Source organism: Malania oleifera, chromosome 2 (genome assembly GCF_029873635.1).
Source record: "Malania oleifera isolate guangnan ecotype guangnan chromosome 2, ASM2987363v1, whole genome shotgun sequence".
Lineage (NCBI taxonomy): Eukaryota > Viridiplantae > Streptophyta > Magnoliopsida > Santalales > Ximeniaceae > Malania > Malania oleifera.
In genome coordinates, this window is record NC_080418.1 from 8,807,595 (window position 1) to 8,835,269 (window position 27,675).

Consider the following 27,675-nt stretch of genomic DNA (forward strand, 5'->3'; position numbering starts at 1 on the left):
TACATGTTTTCGTCTTCTACTGTCACTGGGCTGTAGTGATGATTTTGTGTATTGAAAGGTTTCTTGGTGATACTAGTTGCAAATTTTGACATTTGACATTGGTATCTCATGAATTGTGTTTAGGAAGTGGCATTCTTTTTGGCAGAGGATGAGTGCAAAAGTTGTCTAATATACACGGTAACTTGATTATGATTAAATCTTGGTGTTTTTAAAGTTACTTTCTTTAGTTTGTCCTTTTATTTGCAGTTGTAAGTCAAAAATACTGTTTTTCCCACGAATTATATTTATTTTTTTACCTTATTCTGAACCATGAATTTACATAGATGGCGCATATTGTGGTGATTAACTTAAACTTTGGGGAGCCAAGTTAATGGGTTTCACTCTTAATTTCTATTTCTCTTTAGTATGTTGGTAGGCAGCTGTTACTTTATCTGAGAAACATCCTTAATAGTCAGGAATATGAAATGAAAAAAAATTTGTGTTAGCCACGAATCAAGGTCTCTTGGGGATTCATAATAAATCATCTGCAGACATCAGCCTGCGCATACCCACTTTTGAGATAATTAGCTGTAACATGATATCACCAATTGATTAAATAAATAAAATATATATTCTAAAGCTGAATACATGAACTGGTGGTTGAACTTTATCTTCCCTTAATATGTTTTTAGTTAACGTGGGTTAAATTTTAATGACTTATGCTTTCATAATTATCATGATGATTCTTTTGGGTTTTGGGGGAACTGAGCAAATGGGAAATGGATGGGCTAGGGAGATTCTGGAACAAAAAAAATTGGCCTAAAAAAATTGTATATGTTAAAGGTATATATATTTTTAATAAAAAATATCGACAAGAAGCTTTAATAAAATATAGAATAATATTGCCCTTATACGTTTTCGTTTTTTGTGAGTATCATATTTCAAGCTTTCTAGATAATGTTTTTGAAAATAAATCTTGCTCGAGCAATGCTCTGCAAACTTTGGGATTTCGTAGAAGTCGTGGTTTGCCACCTTGCAGATTTGGAAAGGTGGGGCGGGGATGCATGTGCAAGAACAAATGAAAAACAAAGGTAGTAATCTACAAGAACATAATTAGATAAAGGGCAGCCCGGTGTACAAAGCTCGCGTGTATGTGGAATCCGGGGAAGGGGCGGACCACAATGGGTCTATAGTACGCAGACTTACCTTGCATTTTTGTAAAAGACTGTTTCCACGCCTCGAACCCGTGACATCCAGGTCACATAGCGATAACCTTACCGTTGCGCCTAAGCTCCCCTTCACAAGAACATAATTAGATGATAAAAAAAAAAATAGATGGCAATAAAGAAGTAGAAAATGACATATAATGCCCTTTCATTGATGACTGGATCCAAGTATGCACCTTATATGGTATTGAGAGTGAGGGGCAAGGTCTTAGAGTGTTGTAAGCTCAGATGTCATGGCTTTGTGCTTCCTCACAGGATCAAACCTCTATTTAGGTGGACGCTTGGAGTGGGGCCTTTGCTGTGCGAGTTTTCTCATCCTAGTGAAATTATGAAAAAAATAGTGAAGAGTCAAAAAGCACATGACTGCACGAGTGGACAAAAAATATATTAGATTGAAATCCTTTTCCTCTATTTCTCTCATGTGTCAATGTACGCACAAAACAAGTTGATAAGTATGTACTAGTTTGAATATACTTGTAACGTATGGACAATACTTAAACACAACCTCTATACACAGAAAGATATTGTCCCGCTTTGGTTTCTAGAAGATCCTATACAAGTAATTTGCTTGGACACCATACTTTTGACATTGGAACATTATAGATATCTTAAATTACTACAAAATTTACTCATAACTAATTTGTATATGTCTCATAAGTCACTAATAGCTAACCCATAACTGCATGACCCTTTGTGTCTATTTTTTAATGTCTTAAATTTTCGTATGCAAGTTTTAAATTTTAGTGAGAAAAAATTTTACTAGACCATATTTATCCAAAAATTGACAATGATTCATAGTGGGATAGAGAGGAAACATTAGAGGCATAGAAGGAATTTAATCAAATTATAGAACCAAATAGAAATAAAAAATGTAAGTTATTAATTAATTTTAAAAAAATCAAATCAACATATTATGCACACATCAAGTTTGCCCAATGGCTAATCTAGTGGAATTCTAGTTATGAGCATTAATCCCTCATAGTTATCATAAGTTATTTAGTGCTGTACTTTTACGTCGAAAATAGGAGTAAAGAGTCATCATTTGTAAATTTCCCATCAATTATCTGAATCATCCTCGTGGACTGTAATCCTCAAATTGATGTTATACCTGACAGAAACAAGAGAATTTAGTCTCTCTTGCTCCAAAATTATTGGAACAGAGATGATTGAAAGAGCTCTAATATAACGACCCATGGTAATACTAGTACAGCTAAGTGGCCGACGAACCAATGAATTTCTTTCCTTTACTCCCATAATTTTACCACTATGGTGCTGCACCAGAGTTCACAGACCACAATTACAATTAGTCATTAAAGAAAGATGTTGAAGGGTTAACAAAAGGATAGGGAATCGGAGTATTATGACTTGGACTAATGCAGGATGGGAAGCAGGTAATTGAATGGGTTATCTTACCCAATTTGGAGACTGATTTCAAAAAATTGGTTCGGGGATTGTTAAATTGTATGCCCAAATGTGTTTTCTTTAATTATTATGTGGGTTTAGTTTAATTTGTGGTTAGGCTTATGTGTTTAAGGGGCTTGTTCATAATAGATGTGTCTTTTGGGGGTACCTTTGTAATTTTATTTTGTTTTTGTCTTTACTATGAATTACCGTGCGGACAACATGTGATGGCAGTTCAGTGGCATTTAGCCACAGCCAGTATAGCCAATTCTGTAGACTTGCTCATCATGAGCTAAATATCAAAGCATGACAAATATAATCAATATCATCCTTCCTTTTTTAATGGTGTCCTTATGTACTGAGGACCCTCCAATGTCTTGTACATCAAGCATGTCTCATATAATACTGACAACACTGTTGTCAGACACTTATTACAGAATATACAGTTTTTGTTCTCATATTAATGAGAATTTAGTACTTAGTATAAATGAACACGCATAGGTATTATAATAGTTTTTGTTTATTATTCTTGCTTAATAATTTATTATTATTCTTTTTTGTGGGCCGGGGGGGGGGGTGGGTTAAGATTTGGAATATTCTGCTGCACTTTGTAATGTTTATATTACAAAATTACCCTTTTTTATTTGTATGGTCACACTATTACCGTTATATCCAAAATGTTTGCGAGAAGCTCATTTTGTGTGTTTTTTCCCAGACCTGGGGGGAGGGTTGGTGTAGGAAATGAGAAATTTTGATAAATTTTTTTTCTTTGATCAGGAAAAAACAGTACATTAGAAAGGCACCTAGGGGTTGCCACCCAATTACAAGTAGGAGGGGGGGGGGGGTTAGAGAAAATTCAGACTTGCTCTAGTGAATAACTGAAGAAAATAGATAGAGTGGAGATAGAAGAGAAAAATTTATTAAATTAACTAAATTAAAGGTGTCGTTCTAAGTTTTATCAGTTACCTGACTCCTAGCAGGTCTCTTTGTATGTGTTTCCTGGAAAGAAGACTCAGTAATTACTTGTTTGTTGGAACTAGAAGTCAAAAGTTTGGTAGATAGAGATCCTATAAAAAATTCTTTTGAATTAAAAGTAGGAGAGGAGCGAGGGAAAAAAGAGCAGAAATGACAGTGTGACAGTATACTCAAGAGACCATAAATTGAGTGTGTCTAGTATGTATTGCCCAGTTGGCAGTATATCCTTGAGATCATTAATTGAGTGTGTCTAGTATGTATTGGCAAGTAAACTGGGAGGAAAGTGTAGGCCGTAGAGAGCGAACTATCCTTGAGTATTGTCAGAGAAGTATAATTTCCTTCATGAGCTTTAGCATATCTCTTTCCATTTAATTCAAAAGTTATTGATTGGGATCAAGGATGAATTTTTTTCCCTTCTCTCTGCATAATTCCAAAATTTGATGATTTTATTAATGTGTGGTATTATATGATTGAGGAGGCACTAGGAGGGAGGGGGGCAGGTATGGAGGAACAAGTATTGGGATGTCTGAAAAAGATTTCATTGCCTTTCATTTTTGCTTGCAGGGGAAGGGGCAGGCCTTTGATCTAGTGGATTAGTTGAAGAGATTCATATGGCCAACCACACATAGAGGAGTTAATCTTAATGCCTATGCTGGTTTAGTTGCCGTTTATGCATTGTGGTTGGCTTCATTTTATGACTCTTTTTTGCTACGTGTACTTTTAGGCTTCATTTGTTCTTTTGAGTGAGGAGCAACAAATGATACAAGAAGCTAGAGCTTACTATAGTGCTTTGGGAGTGCATTTTCATTCTATTGTTAATTTTATGTTAATTTTTTTCCTAGCAAATCGCCCTCCCCGCATTGTTTTACTCCTTTCCATGATTCACTATTTTGCATTGCAATAGAGCATTAGTCTTGAACATCCACACCAATTAAATTGAGCTAAGTAAAATATTTAAGCAAATATTAATTTAATATTTGAATAAATTAAATTGAGCCTAATTTGGCTTGGGATTAAATTGGAAGTCCAAATAATTTAGCTCAAAATGGACTGAATTCAAGATAGATGGGCTGAGAAATCAGCTATGTTGAAATGAACCAATGAGGTATAAACTGTTTGCTCAAGGCCCATAAATAAAGTTTATATAACAAGTCATCACAACATTTGGCATTATTTGGATTGAACATCGACCCTCTCTCTTGCTCTCTCCCTCTCTCTGTTCACGCACACAGATGAGGTGGAGACATTAAATAAGAAGGGAAGGCTATACATTAATAGACATGAATGAAGCAAGAAACCAAAAAAGATTGAACACTTTTGAATCTTGTGCACAAAGTTCCAAGCTTGCTACATATCTTTAAAACTTGTGAGAAAAAAGAATCCTCAAGATGGATAGCATTGTAGTCTGTTAAAGGACATGTTACCTTGCTGTACAATCTTCAATAAAGAAGTAGATATAAATCTTTTTCCCTCCCTCATACTTTATTCAATTATAAGACTGGATTATAAGGGCGAAGATATCGTCACATTTATGATTTTTTGAAATGCAAGAGGATAAACAATTGTCAATCAACACAATGAGTGTAGATTTTGTTGTGTAGATCTCACACTACTTTGTGATTTCCATTTAACAATGTGTTATTTGTGCAAGCCTCGTTTTGAAGAGTGGCCAAATTTGGAGGCACTAAAAATAGGGGTGCAAAATTGTCAATTGAACTGAGCTAAGTTCAACATTAAAGTAAATTTTAATATAATATTAGGGCAAACCTAGTTTACTCTAATTGAATTTGGCTTAGATCAAAAGAGTCCCAATAATTTAGTTCATTGTGGACTAAATTCAAGGCAACTGGGTTTAGAAACTGGGGTAAGTTGAAATCAGTCAACCAAGTACAAAATGCTATGTCAAGGCTTTAGTAAAGTTCATCCAACAAAGCCAAAGTTGTGTCGCTCCACAAGATCATCCACAGAATTTTCCAACAAACTTCCATTGATCTTCTCTCTAATGACACAGAGAATTTATGTTTGAAAATATTTCTTCTTTTGAGGCATATGATCAATTGAAGAATCATTCTCGAGCATTTAAGAACATGCTTCTAGCTGTTGAACCAACATCACAGGTTTAATTGCCTTTGAATCACATCAAATTATGAGACAAAATCAGAGGCATTCTATTGCAACAAATGGAAAACCACATAGAATTGTATCCACTATTTTTATTATTCAAGAAATTGAATATTTATTCTACTTATTTTTTTCATTCATGAAATTTGTGTACACAAATTTTGTACACAAATTTTTGGCATGTCCTATGGAACATCTTCACCTCACATTTTACCCTCCTACTATCCAAAGAAAATTCAAGTTTCTTGTCAGGCTAGTAAAAACCGAGAAAGTTGCTTTTCAACCTAGTTTCAACTAGTAGCAGCCCCAGCTTTGGCTCTTTCCCACTGCATAAAGCTACAACAGTAAAAAGACTAATGCCTAATTTCGCTGTTTGAAGACTATTCTTATGTGATAACTATGCCTAATTTAGTGAATAATGTGACATACATGAATGGAAGGATTAGCAGGATGGAGAAAGCTGTCTCAAAGCTCACCAAAACTATCCAATGTAAAGGTCTACAAATAGTGTGTATGATGAATATGCTTGAAGCTCAAAATGTAAGAGAGTTGTGTGAAGTTCCATTTCATTAACAAAGCTTTTTACTCAATGCGTACCCCCCTTGATGTGAAAAGATAAATAGAGTTGATGGGCACAGTATAGGGGGTGCTTCACCAAGTCCTCATGTACTTGAAACCCTATTGATGGTTGGGAAAAAATGGAGCAAGAATTTCGAACTGATTCTATAGTGCTCGACGAGCAGCGAGCATGATGGAGTGAGCATTAAACAAGAAGGATGAGCCTCGCCAGCATATGGTGGATATTGAGTCTAGATAGACTCTTAGAAGTATCAACCGTAGAGATGTATATGCATGGTATGCATTGAGAGCTGCTCTACATCCTTCAAGGTATCAAGCCTATCACCTTTGAGGACATAGCAACGTGTGCCCACAGTAAGGAAATTAAGTGTCATCAACCATGGTTAATCTATGTGTGGTAGTGCCACGAAACGGTAAATGGGATGTTAATAAAGTGGATTAGACTTCTGAAGGCATCAAGGCATCATTAGAGTCTATGGCTGTCACTGTAATACCAGTGAAAATACTACCGAAAGAGAAGAAGGCTAACCTTGCAAGAAAGGAAGGCATTGCCCTACGTTGAAGGAGTTAGAAGAAGTGTATCCATTCCCCAATATTGGCATGCCATGTATTTTAGAGTATATTTTTTAGTATAAACAATTCTAGGAAGCTGGAATGTTTAATTAGCAAAGGTATTGCATATTTTTGCATTGTCAGCAACCCTAATGAGCAGTGCTTTATTGTTAAAGAAGTAATCATGGGTTTGGCAAGGGGTGGTAAGATTCTACTTGAAATGTTTTTTCAGTCAGAATTGACCTACTTAAAAACACTTCAAATGCTCTCCAAAATATACAAGTAAACCTGTTTTTGGAAGACATAGCATTTTTTGCCTTTTTTGTTGGTTGTTGGGCGGTAAATTTCTTTCCCAGCAATTCCCATTTGAAAAGCAACCTTGATATGTGTGATTGAACACGCTTCTGTGTTTTTTTTTTGGGTGTATTTTCAGGGTTGGATTGTCGGGTGGGGATGGAATGTTGTGATCAGAACTGTTACTATGAATGATCCAGTAAAGGAAACTTCCTCCATTTTAACTCTGCTTGCGTGTTTCCAGTGCGCCATATCTTGTCTTCGTACATCTTTCATATAATTGTTGAAGAACTTTGAGAAACTCCCAATCACGAGCTCTCCTAACGAAGATCATGTTCCATCTGACTGTCCTTCATAAACAGGATCGGGAAAACTTACGTAAACTTCATTTTTCCTGACCAAGACAAAAAGATTTGGAAATTAATTCTCCACCCCATTTGTCTTTACTCGAAAAAAAAGGCCCCCCCCCCCCCCCCCTTCTGAAAAGAAGCTCTGCCCTAGCTTTATGTTTTTTCTGTTTTCACACGCCCATCCTGTGAAGGTTCTTTCATGATCTAGGCATTTCCCTCCTGGCCATAAGTAACCCCCAGGATGTTCCCACAAACCTGATTCTTTTCCATCATGAACTCCACAAACCCTTGGCCCCTTACTCAATATTAAAACTGTTTTGAGACTCCTTGAACCCCCGTGCCTACCTATGTCAAAGGGTTGGTTTAGCTACTTCCCAATTGACCAAGTGAAAATTGAAAGTCTTTTCAGAGCTATTCCAAATGAACATTCTCTGAATGTCCTTCAATCTTTTTGCCATTAAAGTTAGGAGAAGGAAAATGCGGAAATGATGAAATGCTTGTCATCCAATTTTTACTTGACCTCATTATTTTCCTATCTTAACAATCAATCACTACAGTTTGTTATAAGCATTGCACTAAAGATTTGACTATCCCCCACACAAGGATTTTGAAAGGTCCCATTCTAGTAATGTATTGTATACTTTTTGCCCATTGAGCTTCACGAATTTGCATGATAAATGGTTCCTCTCAAGGTTGAAACCTAATATGTTCTTATATTGTTCCTAGTACACGCTCAATAGGGGATCGTGACTTGCTTTCTTTTCTAACTCTAAACCCTTTCAGATTGACCAGTAACACTGATATTCATCTACTCACCCACATGGCAATATCATGTCTTTGACACTAATGATCTTGGCCCAATTCCATTTGTATTTTTTTGCTCCGACCCATTAGGCCTCAAGGCTTTGCCTCATAAAAGGTATCTTGCAAGGTTGAAATCTAAACCGCCCTTATGACCTGGATTTCCCTAGAGCATGCGGGAATACCTCTATTGAAGTGTCAAGATGCTGAGCTGTAGGACTAATATGTCTAATTTTATCTTCATAGCTCCCACTTTCTTTGGAACCAAAACAACAGTAGTGTTATTAATGCAGCTCACAAAGTTGCCCATTTCATACCCTTCAAAAAATTTGACGTTTTCAGAACCCCCAAATTCTCTCTAAGAAATGACAAACCATGTAGTTTTAAAATTATTCAAACTTATTACAAATTTTTTCTTCAAAGCTTGTTGATCATAATTTATTTGCTTCTTGCTTATGCTGTAAATTATGAGAGAGCTTATTGTTACTGCAAACTGATTACTCTGATGGTACATCTGGTGAAACTAAGATATGGTTACAGTGGTCAATTTCTGGCGAACGCTCCGTTTATCTATGGGTTCAAGTTGCTAACGATTTATTTTTAGTGTGTTAGGGCAGTTATGTTACCTGCCTTTTAACATCTCTCTTCACCAATTGCATCATGAGCCATATCTACGTTTAGTCCTTGTTTACAATTATGTTTCAGTTCAGATGATGTATTTTCTTGTTTTTTCTACTAAATTGAGGACTAGAGCGTTATCACGTCTCATTCTATTCAAAATATTTTTGGACACCGTTAGACATATTTGAAAATTTTTGGATGAATTTTTTTTTCCCATATTAGATATTTTGGATTCAGCTTGTCTCTTTTGGGAGCTGGCAACTTTAAGAACTGTAAGTTCAGCAGTAAGGTTTACCTGTTCTCTTTCCTCCTTTTTCCTTTTTTTGAATGTGGTAAGATAATTTTTTCTGAGTCTGCAGATTTTTGTCGGTGTATAGAATTGCTTGTTAATTTAGTATTTCTTAAGTAGTTCAATTTTTCCATTAGTTAAAAAATTTTAGTCACTTGTGATATTTTTAAATTGATTTAATATTGGATCAGCTTGCTGTTGTGTACCCCTTTATTGACTTTCCTTGGAGTTGAATACTCTCATTACAATGTTAGTTTGAAATAATGCCAATAATTGTATTTTCTGATATATTTAATGTATGGGCACTAATATGATGAAAAAATAAAGGTCGACTCAAGTGAAATGTTTTTTTTTTCCTTCCAATTTTTTCTCGCTTTTAATGGTTATAATGCAAATAAAGGTGATATTCACCTACTTTGACCAATTTGACCAATTTTCTCCATGTGCTCATGTACAATTGTAGCATAAACTACACTCATTTTACGTAACTATACATGAACAATAACAAAATTATTGCTAAAGCAAAATTTTGTTTTGCAATATCTACAGTTGACGGAGGGAGGGGTAGAGATTTGTGAATGTGCTGAGAATGCAGCATGTGACAATAATAATTTTGATCCTAAATAGAAGGCATGTCAAATAACAATCAGGCACATGTTGCAATGACAATAATACAACACAACGCACAATGATTTTATAGCATAATATTGATTTCTATGCTTTTAATGATTGTTACTTGTTCCATAATGGAATTGTTTTTTTATTTATTTTGATCACTGGAGTGAAATTAGTTAATGTGGGCTTATTAAATATAAATAGAAATGCTTAAAATATTTTCACGCTCAGAGGAACCTAAAATATTATGATACGAATATTCAGTCAGTGAGGTTAATTCAGTTAATTGACCAAAAAATTTTGATTGAGACCTACCAAACAAACATATTCATTATGCTGAACTATTAACTGACCAAATAGTAATTGAGTGAGTTCACCAATATTAGCTGAATTGATTCAGTGTTCAACTCTTTGCTGAAGTATTCAATAGATCTGTGTGTCAACCTATTGATGTTCCAGCTTCAAGCAATATTCAATAAATGAAATTCTTAAAACATTTAATTAAGAATAGTGAATAGTGAACTTGGTTAAAACATAGCACAAACATGTATAATATGTATTAGTGTGTCTGTATATATGTTCGGTTCGCCACATATTTTTTTAATTATTTATAGCAAACTGAAAAAACAAAATTCTATATGTTTCATGATGAACCAACTGAATTGACCCTGCACTGTTCAGCCCTAACTCTCTTAAAACTGATACTAAGCAGTAATGCTATTTGTACGGTCTCATGGTCCCACATGACAGCATCAGACTGGGTGAAGCAGTGGGGCCCACCTGTTCTACCCAGCCTGTTACTGCAATGTGGGCCTGTTCCACCTAGTCTTCTGCTGCCCATGTGGGCCCCTATCCCTAAGCATTTTCCAATGCTGAAGCTCGCGGTCTCTTTTTGTTGCTTAGCTTTATTTGCAAATAGCACCTGCATACCTGCGCAGAACCATCAAAATGAACTTAAAATACCACCACTAAAGTCTTGAGGACAATTCCAACTTTCTCCCATTAAATTTAAAAGCTTACCACATAATATTCAAGCGACAAAACATTGAGCGAGTAGATGCGCAGGATCCTCATTATTATCATAACACTATTCAAGTACCTGGGGAAGGAGTCTTTTATGGCCTACAAGCCGGCAACAGACTATTAGTGTTAGCTCTATTAGAATAGTGCAGGCAATTATTGTTTATATTCTCACAAATATCAGGATCTTTATACTCAAAATTTTGTATCAGTTACCGCTGACTGTAATAGAAAATGAGGTATTTTTTTTTAAATGATCTTTAAAAAATTGAAGTATTATGTTCTTGCTTGTTTTGTTATTTGTCATCTTAAATAGTGGGATCTTTGAACACAAAAGTGTGAACCAAAGTTGCCTAGAACGTGGAATGTCCTGGTTTGTGGAATAGGAACGGGATTGCAGTATGGCACATGATGTGGAATGTTAGAGGTATATTTAATTTGATATATTAGTGAAGTGTAATGGCACTTGTATATTTTGGAGATGTTGAGCTATTTCTAAATCTAGAAAAGAGTTTATTTTGTGGAATAGATTGACGACAGAAATAGAGTTAAAATGTGATGATTCCTCACTTTTACCTAATAAAATTTTTTTGTGAAAGATATTCAACTAAATTTTTGGATAGTTAGATTTAGGATTTCAGAATGAAAATGTACCATATTTTGGAATGTCTGTACCTTATGTGGTTTGCTAGGGTTTCAGCATTTTCTGGTAACTATGCTGTGAACAAATTTATACCATTTGAGATAAGTGACTGTGAACTGTGTTTTAGCTTGGTTTCAGTTTACAAAAGCTCCCAATTTGGAGTTTGTGTTTAACAGACATTAAATATCATCTTAAATAACAAGATCTTTGAACGAGAGTTTGAACAAGTTTGCACTTGTAAAGGTGGTTGACATTGAACTAGGTTTGTTTCAGTTGACAGGTGCCCCCTGTTGGAAATTTAATTGTTTTTGTGTGGAAAATTACATCTCAACTTGGATCAGCCCATCAACACATAACATGGCTTTATTTTTATAATTACCTAATTGTAAAAACGGAAATGTTTTCTGTGGGACAAAGGAGGTTCAGAACTGCAATTCTATCCTGCTAGTTCTGTGTGACTGTTAGATTCATCTTTTTGATGGTGAACTTTTGCCCCGTTAGATATCCAATAATATCAACTGCAGGAATCTCAGAAATATGGCAATAGGCTGACATCCTCTAGTCATCAGGATTGTGGAGGAAAAAGTAGGGCTGTTTTCAAGGTGATCCGCTTGTCTTCTAATATACTTTTTCCACTGTTTAGGATAAAACCAAGTACTTATGACTCTCTGCCTCTGCGTGTGGTTTTTCTATGTTAATGGGGATTAATTTTTTTCCAGTGTTGTATTTTTTCTTAGTTTTAAATACTGTTATTTAGATATAACGTTCTTCCTCATGTATTGCTACTATGTTACATTGTGCACATCCCAGGCTTGGATGATGGAAGATATTTTGTCTTGGAATGTTTTCTTTTCTAGGGCATTGACATAGGCAATTGTAAAAGACAAGATAAAATTAAGCACATATGCTTAGGAGTGCACTATTCTTTCGGGAAATTCAGGGATATTTCTGGCTTGTACTCAAAACTATAGCCTTTCTTTTTATTGTGTTGAAAACTTTGTGTGAAATTCAATTTTTTGTGGATAACTAACTTTGTTTTTAAAGTGGCATGATGAATTCTTAGATACTAAACTCTCCCAGTAAAAAGTGAACTCTCCCAATAAAAAAAATTACTAGGTGGATGCAAGAATGGCTGAAGTGGAAACTAGAATGTTTAGTTTAGGTGGTATATTCATAGGATTTAAGAGTCAATTGCATAGAGATTTGATTATTCTAATGGCATATGAGTAGGAAATCATATTATGCCTTGCGGTACACATCTTCATCCTGGTAATAGTGTGTTGCCCTATATCATCTTTTCACTTGGCATTTGGTTTTTGTGGAATTAGGGTTGGAAGTAAGTTTGGAATTCAGGCCCCAAGTTCCAATTCTCATTCCATTGATTGATTTTTGTAAATGTTGGTGTAGTTGTGTTTGTTATGGAATGATGATTCTCCCGTTTAGCGCTTTTTGATTCTACTTCTGAAGTATGGGGGATCGCTATGTTGGGTCTCGCCTCATTTATGAATAAAGGAGGCAAGAATACTTGTTGCAGTTGGGCATGCCAATGTCAAAATTGGCTTGCTGCAATTCAATGGCCTCTTTGTGGAGAAATGGTATCCAAAACCTGATGATGAAGATGAAAAGGAAGATGACCGCATTTTGTCAAAAGTGGTTGTATGGTGCAGCAACTCCACCAACCTTTTGATAAGGAAAAAGATGCTGATTTTTAGATGGAATCTCCTATAAAAGTGGTACTTCCCCTCTGTTGTGGTGTACACAAAAAAAAAAAAAAAAAAAAATAGAGTGAAGATATATTTGTTAGTACACTGTGAGTGTGTATTAAGGTGAGTGAGTTGAGTTAATTGTAATTCGCCTCCTTCACTGTATACCCATATTTATATATATAGTTAAATTACTCCTCTCGTAGACGTAGTCAAAATTGGCCGAACCACGTAAATATTGTGTTATTTGTGTGTAGGGCATTTGATCTTGGGTGGGATTTATATCCTAACAATTGGTATCAGAGCTACTAGTTTATCGTCTCTTTGGCTGGTTTTACTTTTTTTTTTATATTAATATCGCCTTGACGGCAAGTTTTATTTCTGTGTATCAATGCCGCCTTAATGACAGGTTTTATTGATGTGTATTGATACCGCCTTCATGGCTGGATTTATTCTTAACCTTTGAGATTATACTGCAGCAACATTGTTCATTGTAGTTGTTCATGTACAGTACTAGAACATATTAAATGGAGGAAAGTTCAAGTCTTGGGAGCAGTTCCATGATCAGACTTACAGAGATAAATTATTCCATCTGAAAGACAATGATGGAAGATTTGTTGTACTGTAAAAATCTGTTCGATCTCATTGAATGCAAATGGATCATGCTAATTGGAAAAACTGAGTCTAATTGGAAGAAGCTCAACAGAAAAGCTGTAAGTGTTATAAGACAATGGGTTGAGACGAGGGCAATTCGTGATACAGCCAAAGAAACGAATGCCTACAAACTTTGGCAACATCTGGGAGAGATGTACGAGCCAAAGAATGCCCAGTACAAAGCCTTCATGATAAGAAGATTTGTGAATTTAAAATTATATGATGGACAAAATGTTTCAGATCACTTAGATAAATTTAATGAAATTTTTGATAATATGGCAAGTATGGAATTAACTATTGCGGATGAATTTCAAGCATTGATTTTCCTAAGTTCATTACCAGATAACTGGGAGTCACTGGTGGTAGCTCTCAGTAATTCAACACCAAATGGAAAGGTATCCTTGGGCATGGTGAAGGATAGCATCACAAGAGAAGGCAAGAGAAGAGCTGAGCAAGGCTTGCCCACTCACTCTCAAGGACAAGTGATGGTTATTGAAAGGGGTAGAAGCAGATATTCTCAAGGAGACAAGAAGAACTGAGGCAGGTCCAAAAGCAGATCAAAGTCAAGGGGTAACTTCACTTGTTATTATTGTAACAAGTTTGGACATGTAAAGAAGGACCGTTTGAAATGGAAGGCAAAACAAACCAGCGAAGACAAGAAAGAGGACGACAAAAGTAGTGCAGCTGTGACTTAAGGTGAAACTTACGTGATGTGCGGGGAAGGACGCGTTAACCTCACTTGCCAAGACACAACATGGACGATTGACTCTGCAACATCATTCCATGTAACAGCACGGAGAGACTTCTTCTCATCTTACAAATGCGGTGATTATGGATTTGTTAAGATGGGAAATGAAGTCAAATGCAAAATTGCTAGTAAAGGAGATGTGTTGATAGAAACAAATGTTGGCTGCAAGCTACTATTGAAGGATGTTCGGCATGTACTTGACGTTCGCCTTAATTTGATCTCCACAGGTCAACTTGATGACATTGGTTGTGAAAGTTATTTCGGTAATGGAGTCTGGAAGCTTAAGAAAGGGAATTTGGTGGTGGCCAAAGGAAAGAAGGATGCTAGCTTATATTACACTCAAGCTAAGCAACTCTGTGTAGGTGATATGAATGCTATAGAACATGAAGTCACCACTGAGTTATGACATAGCAGACTTGGCCACATGAGCGAGAAGGGATTCTAGATTCTTGCAAGGAAAAAGCTTCTTCCAAATTTCTCAGGTAATTCTTTAAAGAATTGTACTCATTGTTTAGCTGGTAAACAACATATAGTTGCATTTCGAAAGAACCCCCCATTTAGGAGAAAGAATATTCTATATCTGGTTCCTACTGATGTGTGTTTTATGAATGATAAAAGTATTGGTGGATCATTGTATTTTGTTACATTCATTGATGATCACTCTAGGAAGGTATGCTTATCCTTTAAAAAGTAAAGACCAGGTGTTAGATATGTTCAAGAAATTTCAGGTCAATGTTGAAAGACAAAGTGGAAGAAAGCTCAAATGTGTTCGTTTAGACAACGGTGGTGAATACATTGGGCCATTTGAAGAGCATTGCAGAGTCCATAGTATCAGGCTTGAGAAGTCCGTTCCCAAGACGACTCAACACAACGGTGTTGCAGAAAGAATGAACAGAACTATCTGCAACAAGATTATCTGCATGCTCTCTCATTCAAGGCTGCCAAAATCCTTCTGGGGCGAGGCGTTAATTACAACAGTTAATCTTATCAACATTTCTCCTTCAGTTCCTTTAGGAGATGACATTCTTGAAAGGATCTAGATTGGGAAAGATGTATCCTATAAACACTTAAAGGTGTTTGGTTGTACAACTTTTGTCCATATTCCTCGAGATGAAAGGACCAAACTTGATGCAAAGACAAAAGAGTGCATCTTCATCGGTTATGGTATTGATGAGTTCGACTGCAGACTATGCGATCCAAAGAATAGGAAAGTCATCCGAAGTAGAGATGTGGTGTTCTTTGAAGACCAAACTATTGACGATTATGAGAAGGCCGATAATCCAAAACATGTCCTTGGGAATCCAATCAAGTTGATCCAAATTCACCGCCATAGCCACAAAAAGAGCATGACAATAACGGGGAAGTTGATGAACCAATAACTGAAGGTGATCAAGAAGCTCCAGTAGCAGAGCCCCAAATAAGAAGATCTGCCAGGTAGCGTCAACCTTCTAGTGGATACTCAACAAATGAGTATGTATTGCTAACTGACGGGGGAGAACCAGAATGTTATGAGGATGCCATGTCACATGAGCACCAGACTGAGTGGTTGAAGGCCATGCAAGAAGAGATGAAATCCTTGCATGAGAACCACTCTTATGATTTGGTAAAACTACCAAAGGGAATGAAAGCACTTAATAACAAATGGGCGTTTAAATTGAAAAATGAAGAAGGAAACTCACAACCAAGGTACAAGGTGTGACTAGTTGTGAAGGGCTTCGATCAAAGAAAAGGCATCAACTTTGAAGAAATTTTCTCGCCTGTGGTAAAGATGTCATCTATTCCAGCTGTTCTCGGATTGGCTGCCAGTATGAACTTGGAGATTGAGCAGCTTGATGTAAAAACTGCATTTCTCCATGGTGATTTGAAAGAAGAAATCTACGTGAAACAACTTGAAGGATTCGACGTCAAAGGAAAAGAATAGTTGGTGTGCAAATTGAGAAAGAGTTTGTATGGTCTCAAGCAGGCACCAAGACCGTGGTACAAGAAGTTTGATTCCTTTTTTATGGAGCACAGGTATAGCAAGTTCACATCTGATCCCTCTGTTTTTATTAAGAGATTTTCTAACAATGATTTCATTATTCTTATGCTTTATGTGGATGATATGTTGATTGTTGGTTGTGATACTAAGAAGATAGAAAAATTGAAGAAAGAACTAAGCAAATCCTTTGCAATGAAGGATTTGGGTTCAACAAAACAGATTCTCGGAATGACGATCTTTCGACAAAGAAAAAATAAAAAGTTATGGTTATCTCAAAAACGGTATATTGAGAACGTGCTAGAAAGATTTAACATGAGCAAAGCAAATCCAGTCAGTTGCTCACTTGCAGGACGCTTCAAGTTTACTTTCAAGCAATATCCTACAAGTGAAAATGACAAAAAATAAATGAAGAAAGTGTCTTACTCTTTAGTTGTGGGTAGCTTAATGTACACCATGATATTGCTCATGCAGTTGGAGTAGTCAGTTGATTCCTTTCTAATCCTAGCAAAGAACATTGGGAAGCGGTCAAATGGATTCTTAGGTATCTTAGAGGTACTTCTCATTTATGTTTATGTTTTGGTCATGACAAACCTATGTTTGAAGGTTATATAGATGCAGACATGGCCAATGACGTTGAATCCAGAAAGTCTGTTTCGGGAGACCTGATGACATTTTCAGGGGGAGCAATGTCGTGGCAATCAAAGCTACAAAAATGTGTTGCATTGTCCACTATTGAGGCAGAGTACATTGCCATCACTGAAGCAGGCAAAGAGCTTCTATGGATGAAAAAGATCTAGAGGAAGTTGGCCTCAAGCAAGAGAAGTATGTTCTCTATTGTGACAGTCAAAGTGCTATTCATCTCAGCAAGAATCCAAGTTTTCATTCAAAGTCAAAGCATGTTGATGTTCGATACAACTGGATTTGTGAAGTGTTGGAATCAAAGTAGATAAGTATAGAGAAGATACTAATGACAATGCATCAGACATGATGACTAAGACAACGTCCAAGTTAAAGCTCAAAGCTTGTGGAATCGCAACAGGTTTGGTGGAACTCTTCGCATGAGTCGGGCGAGGAAGATTTTTTGGGGCTCGCCTTATTTATTAATAAAGGAGGCAAGAATACTTGTTGCAGCTGGGCATGCCAATGTCAAAATTGTCTGGCTGCAATTCGGTGGCCTCTTTGTGGAGAAAGGGTATCCAAACTTGATGATGAAGATGAAAGGGAAGTTGATTGCAATTTGTCAAAAGTGGTTGTTGTTTGGTGCAGCAACTCCCACCAACCTTTTGACAAGTAAAAAATGCTGATTTTTGGAGGGAATCTCCTCCTATAAAAAGGGTACTTACCTTATGTTGTGATGTACTTTAAAAAAACACAAATTGAGAGTGAGAGTGAAGATATAATTATTAGTACACAGGAGTGTGTATTAAGGTGAGTGAGTTGAGTGAATTGTAATCCTCCTCCTCATTCACTGTATACCCATATATATATATATAGTGAAGTTACTTCTCTCATGTGGACGTAGGCAAAATTGGCAGAACCACGTAAATATTGTGTGTTATTTTTTGTGTGGGGTATTTGATCTTGGGTGGGATTTATATCCCAACACGCCATTCCTTTCCTGCCTATTTTGTTTGAAGAGCTTTAGACCTTCAATGGTTACGCCCTTAAAACCTACTAGATAAGCTCCCTCTTTTTATGATCTCTTTAAATGCATGCCCCCTATGGTTCAACTTCTTCACTCTCTCATCCACTATTATTCTAGTAACCGCCTTTAATGGTCTCTTTAAATGCATGCCCTATGGTTCAGCTTCTTCACTCATCCACTATTATTCTAGTTACCACCTTCTAAGCAGTTGTTAATCTATTGAGATTTTGTGGTCTTGCATGCTACTGTTCATCAACTTAAGAATGCGCAAGAGCCTCTAATGCGTTAGATTGTTTTATGCTTGGATTGTTGAAGTTTTGAGATAGATTATGAGTTGAGCCAAAAGATTTTAGGTTAATGTGATATTTTTAGTTATCCTGTTCTGATATTAGAGTCTTGTAATTTTTTGCCCCTTTTCTTGGTGGCAAATGTATCACTGTGTCTTATTATTATTACAAACTAAGTTTCTAATTTTTCTGGTGGATGTTCAATCTTAATAGATGCTGCGGGAAAATTTTTTATATGAGATTAATTTTTGGAATTAAACACAAATCATGAACTACGAATTTGTTCCATTTTTGCCACCAGTCAATGATATCAAACGTTGGGAATGAGTACTGCAATTTCTATGTGAGTATCCAAATGCAATCTCTTTTTGAAGCTGATTCTATCCTTGCCTTAGATCCCATTGGTTTGTCCGATTTACAAATTTATTTTATTGGTGTAAAAACTCTGGTTGTTTTTGTGGGTTGCGGACTTCTATATATTAATTGGGAAACTAATGTTTCTTTCAAATGTTAATGTAGACTGTAGAGGGAATTTTCAATGTGATACATTTTTCTGTTAGCTTTTTGTCTCCTGTTTCCTTCGGTAATTGTTCAAACAATATTTTTAGTTTAAATATATTAACATGAAGTATGATTTGTGGATTGGAGGTGGTTAGAAAACAGCCTTTCCTATTATTTTATTTTTTAAAAATGAATTTAGCTGAAAATAGTGTATTCTAGTGTGTTGTCTCGAACCAGCACTAGGCTCCATTTTCAAGAAAACTTTGTGCATATGTTTAATGTAGGAAATGATTTCAAATAAAATTTGGTGAGAATGCCTGTTTGTTGGTTTATGAAACCAAGTGATCCTTGATTTGGAGAAATTACAAATGATAATCCTATTGAATGCAATCTAAACAAACTCCTTGCTCTTTAAAACGTATGATTGGTTTGGGACACTGGCCTAGGCTTATTTTATTTGTAGTTCCGTGATCAACATGGTTTAGCTTGTGCGCATTGTCAAATTGGTAGGTTCAGTGGGTTGAATTTGATGTGGGAGTATTTGGCATTAACAAGTTTGTGATAGACGTCTGTTCCTAAATAAATTAATAAACTTTTGTAGCATTTATTAAGATTTGAAATGTTACGTACATTTAGAAACGCTGATTATGGTAAGTGATGGTAGCCAGCTGCCTTGCCATGTTTGGAGGTGTTGGTAGCTGTTTTAAAGACAAATAGCTTTGTTACGTTTAACCTTGAACCTTTGTATTTTATACAGTTGTAGGACTTGAAAATTGATGCAATTGTTTTTTATTCTTCTGTGAAAAATTAAAAAAATAATGAGTGAAAGTTATTTTCTGCAACTAAATAGGTGTGAATGTCTTGAACTAAGCAGTGATAAATTTAGTGTGCTTTGCATATATTGTTAGTTCATTTTTCTTATATATTGGTGAATAAAAACCATAGAATATATATTATCTATTCACAAATTTTTTTAATAATTGATGTACCAGCCGAGTTCTTGTTTTGGCAACTTGGATTGGTTCATAAAATTTGTTCAACAACAGTTTAAATAATGTTTTCTAAATGATTCCAAATTGTCTCTTAAAGAAAAAATCTAAACTGTTTAATTGGTTTGGTCCACACCATTGTGCAACCAACTTTTCTGAACTCTATGCTGTGCCCTTTGTATTAAAAAAGACTCTTTGTGCAATTCATAATTGTATCAATTGAAAAGCTTTCTTTTGTAAATTGAAAGGCTGCCTTTTTTTTTTTTTAATATTTTTTTAAAAAAGATGAATTAGTAAATAAACGAGCTAGATTTAAGCTTATGGGATACCTAGTTTCGAAAGTTTTTATTCTAAGAAATTTTCTTGATCACATGTCGAGGTTGTATTTTTTTTATTTTTATTATTTTAAATGAATGCTATGTTGTTACTTTATTTTTAAAATTTTCAGCATGTGTATACAGAAGCTAGTTAGAAGGTTTTACAATTTTTATGTAAAAATGTTAAAAAGTTTCAAAATGAGGTTGTAATCTAGTAAATACCTTAAAAACAAAATTTGAAAAATTGTAAATTGGCACTTCCTCTGTCTGGCACATTGTTTGCGCAAGGTTTTAATTTATGTAGTTGATTATTGGTTTGTTGGTATCCCGCTAATGCTTTCTGTTTCCAAGTGCGTGTGTTGTGTTTTGCAAGGTGTAGGCTGCGAGGATATAGTTTATGATATTTGTATTTGGTAAATTTGGCCACTTGTCTTTAGCTTATTTGCAGTGGCTTTCCTCTGCTCCAAGATATCCAAGGAATCTCCGTTCTTGCCGCCCTGCCCGCGCATTGGCGGATATCTATGACTATTGATTGAGATGCCTCTTTTGAAGTTACTTGCATATTTGTGATGTTCAGCTATGGATGTGGTTGGCAGACTTGGTTTGAAACAATAAATGTCACTATTGTTCTTACCTAGTTGTATTGTTAATTTTACATTTGACTGTATAATCAATTAAGAATAATTTTTTTTTGGAATATTGGTTTTGCTGCTGTTCCCCATTTTATCTTCTCTTTTTCTTATGGTTTGGTGTTATGGCTTTTTTAAAGAGTATTTACGTGTAATTGTCCTAACCTTCATGGATGAAAAATCAAACACGAGACATGAAAAATTAAAAATAAAATATTTTCATTACTAAATAGTGTCAACTTTATTTATCATTAGTCATTTATTAAATATAAATTTTGTGAAAATAAAAAATTAACATACTTTTTTCTAATTTTTTTTAAAATTAAAATTTTTAAAAATAGCTTACTTTTAACAACTAAACAGGTTTGAAATATAGAAATTTTATAAATTATTGATATTTGATCTACTTAAAACGCTTCATAAATTTGATTCTTTTACAATTATCAATACAATTTTCATTTTTTTATCCAAAATTTAGATACCATTTGTTGGATTTTTAGAATCTCTAATTACCCATGCATCTTTTTATTTTTATGTTTTCCTGTTGACATTGCTATAATATGTTTGTTTTTACATAATATGTTTAATTTGTATTATTTTTTTTACTATTTTAATTATATTTTTGACGAACCCTTTAGATGAAAATGTCAAGTAAAGTCTTCATAAATTTTTTGAAAAAATAAAAAAATAAAAACCCTATTTGTCAGCAAGATAGAACGACGCCGTCGTTGAATGTTGATAGATAAAGATACGCGGTCTGGGTTGAATCCAGCTGTACCCACAGTTTTGAATTCAAAAATGGATTCCCTCCAACTAATCCTTTATTTTTTTAAAACCCTGAATTCCGATGAGCCACCCATCCGATCGTTGATCCCTTAGGAGCCATTCCAAGTTTCAAACGCAAATACAGCCGTTAAAACTTAAACCCTAACCCTTCTATTTATATCCTCCCACCCCCATTCCGACTCATAACTTTTGATCTTCTTTCATCGATTCACAATGCGTGAAATTCTTCACATCCAAGGAGGCCAATGCGGCAACCAGATAGGGGCCAAGTTCTGGGAGGTGATCTGCGCCGAGCACGGCATTGACCCCATCGGGCAGTACCATGGCGACTACGATCTCCAACTTGAAAGGCTCAATGTCTACTACAACGAGGCCAGTTGCGGCAGGTTCGTTCCCCGTGCCATTCTCATGGATCTTGAACCCGGAACCATGGACAGCCTCAGATCGGGCCCCTACGGCCAGATTTTCCGGCCAGACAACTTTGTCTTCGGCCAGTCCGGGGCCGGAAACAACTGGGCTAAAGGGCATTACACCGAAGGCGCAGAGTTGATCGACTCCGTTCTCGATGTTGTGCGAAAGGAGGCAGAGAACTGTGACTGCTTGCAGGGTAATATACGATGCACACCCTCCTCAAACCCTTTATTCTCTTATTACTAGTTATGAGCGCATCTGTCTTTTTGTGTTTTTGTAAAATTTTTCACTCTGATATTGTAATTTGTTAACCAAATATGATCAGATAATGCTAAATTTTTTAATTGAAATTAAAAAAATTTATAGAAATGTTTTATGTTTTTTTTTTTTTTTTTCTAAAATGGGAATCCCCTTCTTGTATTATTTATAGGAGTCGTTTGATTTGAATTTGCAGGGTTTCAGGTGTGCCATTCTCTAGGCGGTGGAACAGGTTCTGGGATGGGGACGCTATTGATATCAAAGATCAGAGAAGAGTATCCAGACAGGATGATGCTGACTTTCTCGGTTTTTCCCTCTCCCAAAGTCTCTGATACGGTTGTTGAACCTTACAATGCGACTTTGTCTGTTCATCAGCTCGTTGAAAATGCTGATGAGTGCATGGTTCTCGACAACGAAGCTTTATATGACATTTGCTTTCGAACCCTCAAACTCTCTACTCCTAGTTGTAAGTTTTATTTTGTCTCCTACTTCTCAGTCCCATTCAGCACTATGATTTTAGCATATCGTTCTTTCTATCTCAGCCGCGCAATATCAAATTTCTAGTATTCTTACTCACAAAATCACTGAATTTTTGCAATGCTGGAAAATTTAAAGTTATTATTAGCAAATGGGTAGAAAAATTTGTACACTAATGCATACTTCTTCTGAATGGGTTCAGCAATTCTGGTTGATTCAGTATAAAATGCAAGCATTTGCTTCCCCACTCTTGCAAAATGTTATTCTTTGGGTTTCATTTTTCATTCTATACATAGGTTAGCCTTTCTCTGAAAATATTCATCCAAACTGACTAATTTTTTTCTTCGTTGTCTTTCAACAATTAATAACAGTTGGTGATCTCAACCATTTAATATCTGCTACTATGTCTGGGGTGACGTGTTGCCTAAGGTTCCCAGGCCAGCTTAACTCTGATCTCCGGAAGCTGGCTGTTAACCTCATTCCGTTCCCTCGCCTTCACTTCTTCATGGTTGGTTTTGCCCCCCTCACCTCACGCGGGTCTCAGCAGTATCGAGCCCTCACAGTTCCTGAACTCTCTCAGCAGATGTGGGATGCAAAGAACATGATGTGTGCAGCTGACCCTCGACACGGCCGATATCTCACAGCTTCAGCTATGTTCCGAGGAAAAATGAGCACCAAGGAGGTGGATGAGCAGATGCTTAATGTGCAGAACAAGAACTCTTCCTATTTTGTAGAGTGGATTCCCAACAATGTGAAGTCCACTGTTTGCGATATTCCACCCACTGGTCTGAAGATGGCATCGACCTTCATTGGCAACTCAACTTCGATACAAGAGATGTTTCGGAGAGTGAGTGAGCAATTCACAGCCATGTTTAAGAGGAAGGCTTTCTTGCATTGGTACACGGGGGAAGGAATGGATGAGATGGAGTTCACGGAAGCTGAGAGTAATATGAATGATCTCGTCTCGGAATACCAGCAGTATCAAGATGCAACGGCGGATGAGGAGCTAGATTACGAGGAGGATGAAGAGGAGTATCAGGAATGATTGTGGTATGCTTGGAAATTGGGAAGTTGCCAATGGCAATTCTTGATTTACCATGTTGTAAGCTGGCTGAATAACCTCAACTTCCGGTTGCTGGTTCTGTAGTATGAAAAAAAAAAGAGAGTTAGAAGTAGAAGAATTTCTCTGCATTGCTTGTAGTTGTTCCTTGCTATTTAAACATTTTGGGTTGTAAAAATATGCTCTCTTGTTTTCAAATTTGATCTCTGTTAGGCTTGAATTTCATTTACAGCTCCCCACAAAGTTGGCAGATTCTTGTTTCTGGTTCAGAATGAGTTTATGCTGTGAGAACTAGCAGCATACTTCCACATTTCTAGAAAATGCCTTGCTTTGGCGCAACAGGCTGCATATTAAAATTATTGAACTGTCTTGATTTGTTTCATTGATAGCTGTTTTCATAATTAAACAGTCTAGGTTCAGTGCAAAATACAGTGTTTTAAAAGGAAACCTCTAACATTTACTTGTCACTCTTTTTTTTGCCAAATATAACGTTAATGAGGGTATATAATTTCCATCCCATAAATAGAATTGAAGGAAATGGAATCAAATTTATTACTGGAGTTTATCATGCTTTCCATTTGAATTTTCATTCCATTTCTTTTCTACTCCCAAACCAAACACGATTTACATAAGTAACTAGCAATCAACAACGCAAATTATCCATGCAATCAGGAAGTGAACATCAAGAAAACTTTTTGATAAGAAGAGAAAAGTCATAAGACCGAAGTCTACTTTTAATCTTCCTTTATATCAAAAGAGTAAGTTATTAGTTCTCTATTTTTTAAAGCTATAAGCGTACATCAATTGCAATCATCAAGAACGTCAAGATTTACATGGAAAAACCCTTCGACGCGTGAAGGGAAAAACTGTGTGACCAAAGTATGCTTTTAAACTTTTACTATATATATAGTAGATTACAATATGTTTTCTCTAATTAAAACTAGAGACATGCATCAACTACAATCATTAATAATAACAAATTTTTGGAATACAAGCAAAATAAGGTCATCACCAACAAGGTGGAATTAATCTAAAATAAGAGATGCAAAAATCTCACCTAAAGAATAGAGGTTGCAGTCATAACTATGAAACCATGTCTATATAACTCCAAATGACAAACAAACCATTCAGAATGAAGACCAATGTGTTACTAATAAGTTGTCAAATTTTAGGTTAATTCGACCAAAAATTACCATTTGGTTGTCAAGATCAAATTGATTGTGCAAACACCTTCAACCTTAAATTTTCATCAAGTTTTCTTCTCCCCCTCACTCTCTTCTTGGCTGCCCCCAAGGATGCACGAAACTCCCTAACTTCTAGCAATAACTTCCCAAATTATTGTCTTTAACTTCCAAAGATGACCATTTATCTTCCAAACAGGTCACAACTAATCAATTAAAGAACCACACCATGCATGACAACTAAGTTTCACTTAGGCAATGAATTTTACTTGGCCATTAAGGAAGACATTCAAGCAGATCACTTTATAAAATGTAGGGGCACAAAGGACGATAATCTAACACTATATTACTTTTGAAATCCTTTTGAAAATTGAACTTAAAGCATATGTGAAAGCCTAAAAAATCAACTACTTTTTAAAATTGAAAACTAGAAAAAAAAAGTTAATGCTAATGATTTGTCTTTAATAAAAGTCTATGTTTCGAGGTTGGAACTAAATAATCAAAAGCTAAATTGCATAATTTCCTTGCTTCTTTATGCACCTTCTTGCTAGTCACCACTCAAAAGATATCAAAGGTTATGATTATAAAAATATAACAAAATAAATATAAAAAAAATCATAGATAATGCATCGTTGGCAAAAGGATTGCATTAGTAGGGTGTACAAACTGCAGTATGAAGTGTCTGTGGTAGTGAGGAAAAGGCATTGTGCTACTCTTGTTGTGGTTACATGTGTGCATTGATATTTGAACTTTAGGATATTTAATATTGAATTTTAATTTTATTTTGGTGGTCATAAATTCAAATTTCATTTGGACCTAGAGAGTATTTTTTATGAGTTATATTATAAAGAAAAAATTTGACATAAATAAATTTTTTTTTGAGTTATTGGTGTTAATTTTTCAAGTTTCATGTGATTTATGACTTGGTGTTGGAAGAACATACGAACTCATAAAAATCACATTTGTATGGAAAAAGATGGAGGACACGGGCCCGTGATGAGATGAGCCCTTGTGACAAGTATTGAGTGGGAACAGCAGTGTGGGCCCATACTATTGCTCCCCTCAACAGTTGCTACATGGGGTCATCTCGGCTTGTGTTGCACTGCACTACTCCCTTTGTATTGGTCTAAAAAAAATATTCATGGAGGCATGCATGTGCATAAACATGAAAGTAATGTTATATGTCATGAACTTGTGTCATCACAGCCCGTGTGATAGGGCTATTTGAACAAAATGGCATGGGGCATGCACTATTCTATTCCCTTAGGGTCTACCACATGGTCATGCGATGACACATACTCATCTCATCAAGCATTTTCCTAAACATGACAACACCATTTTTGTTCAAGTCTATATTTTTTTAGTGGCTAAGAATTGTTGCCATGACAGCTCTTGTTCCATCAGGATGATTGTTGAGGAGTCATGCCTTCAATGGTAAAGGTGTTGTGCTCACTCACATTTCACAAGTACCAAAAGTTCACTTTTGTCTCCACAATATAATTCTTGTGTAAGAATATGTGTCATAACATCCTACACTACAGATAAGCAAACAAATTTTAAGTGTTCCTTTATATCCTAATTAGTACAACACTTATTTAGTAATGAATTTAGGGAACGTATGCAACAAATGCATATCTCAACATCTCCGTCAAGAGCAACACAACATAATACTCCATAATGTCCATTCACGGGACTTCCAATCGTCTTATAAAATTCCTAGCCACCTCTTTATGAATGTAAAAAGTAGGGCTGCAAATGAGTCAAGTCACTCATGAGCGGCTTAGGAGTTTGGCTCAGTAAGGGCTTGTTTGGACTTGTTTATTATCTAAGTGAGTGAATCTCAAATTCAATTTTTAGGCTCACTTTGTAAATGAGTCGAGTGTAGGCATAGCTGAGTTTGACTTGTTTCAACTTGTGAGTGACTTGATAACTAACTTGAATGGGCTTGTTTACTAGGCTTGTTAAGTTGGCCCAATCCCAATAGTCTAGTATTGGCCCAATTGCCCAAGGAGAAAGGCAATAATCTTGATCCAAACAAAATATGTGGAAGAAATTTTTATTATTAGGTTGTTTATAAAATTTCAACCTAAGCTTGAGCTAGAGTCAATATTTTTAATATTGAGTTGAGCTTGACCTAACTTCCTAAATTTGAATAAAGTCGAGTCCGAACTTGTGCCTAGTCCAACCTCAAGCCGAGCTCCCACTCTGTTGAGCTAAGCCTAAGCATGCTAAAGCTTGGCTTGGCTCGACTCAACTTGTTTGCAACCTTAGTCAAGAGCCCCTTCCCAAGCCCCTCTTAGGTGCTTAACTACTATTGGGCGAGACATAAGGTGTTTCTCTTATAAAAAGCTTTCTATGTTGCTCCAACTCTAGCATGAAAATAAATAAAAAATTTATTGTGTCTAAATAATTTCACCCCTCTTATTTTCTAGAAGTGATATATGTTAAAATATTCTCTCACTAACACATAGATATATATAACATCTCAATAGTTGAACCTATACTTTATTAATAACATGCTCGCACGCACATGGATGCCCCTTTTGAAGCTACATCAATGACCTTCGTATATATGTTATGAAAGT

The 27,675-nt window shown here is 35.8% G+C and overlaps 2 protein-coding genes across 5 annotated transcripts in view; both read left to right on the top strand.

The window, feature by feature from the left end:
- LOC131149588 (uncharacterized) overlaps nt 1-21,009 on the top strand; it is a 33,541-nt gene extending 12,532 nt beyond the window's left edge. For 2 of the 4 annotated variants that reach the window (XR_009135260.1, XR_009135257.1), the window contains 2 exons: nt 124-177; nt 11,140-21,009. The gene's annotated coding sequence lies outside the window, so the exon portion shown is untranslated. The remainder of the gene's footprint in view (nt 1-123; nt 178-11,139) is intronic. The other 2 variants (XR_009135258.1, XR_009135259.1) reach the window with 2 other exon arrangements.
- On the top strand, nt 21,009-24,107 carry LOC131149589 (tubulin beta-2 chain-like). The gene is made up of 3 exons (XM_058100172.1): nt 21,009-22,310; nt 22,569-22,838; nt 23,221-24,107. Exons 1-3 carry the CDS (start codon nt 21,917-21,919, stop codon nt 23,892-23,894), a joined length of 1,338 nt encoding a protein of 445 aa, XP_057956155.1. The 5' UTR covers nt 21,009-21,916; the 3' UTR covers nt 23,895-24,107.
- Nucleotides 24,108-27,675: the final 3,568 nt, after the last annotated feature.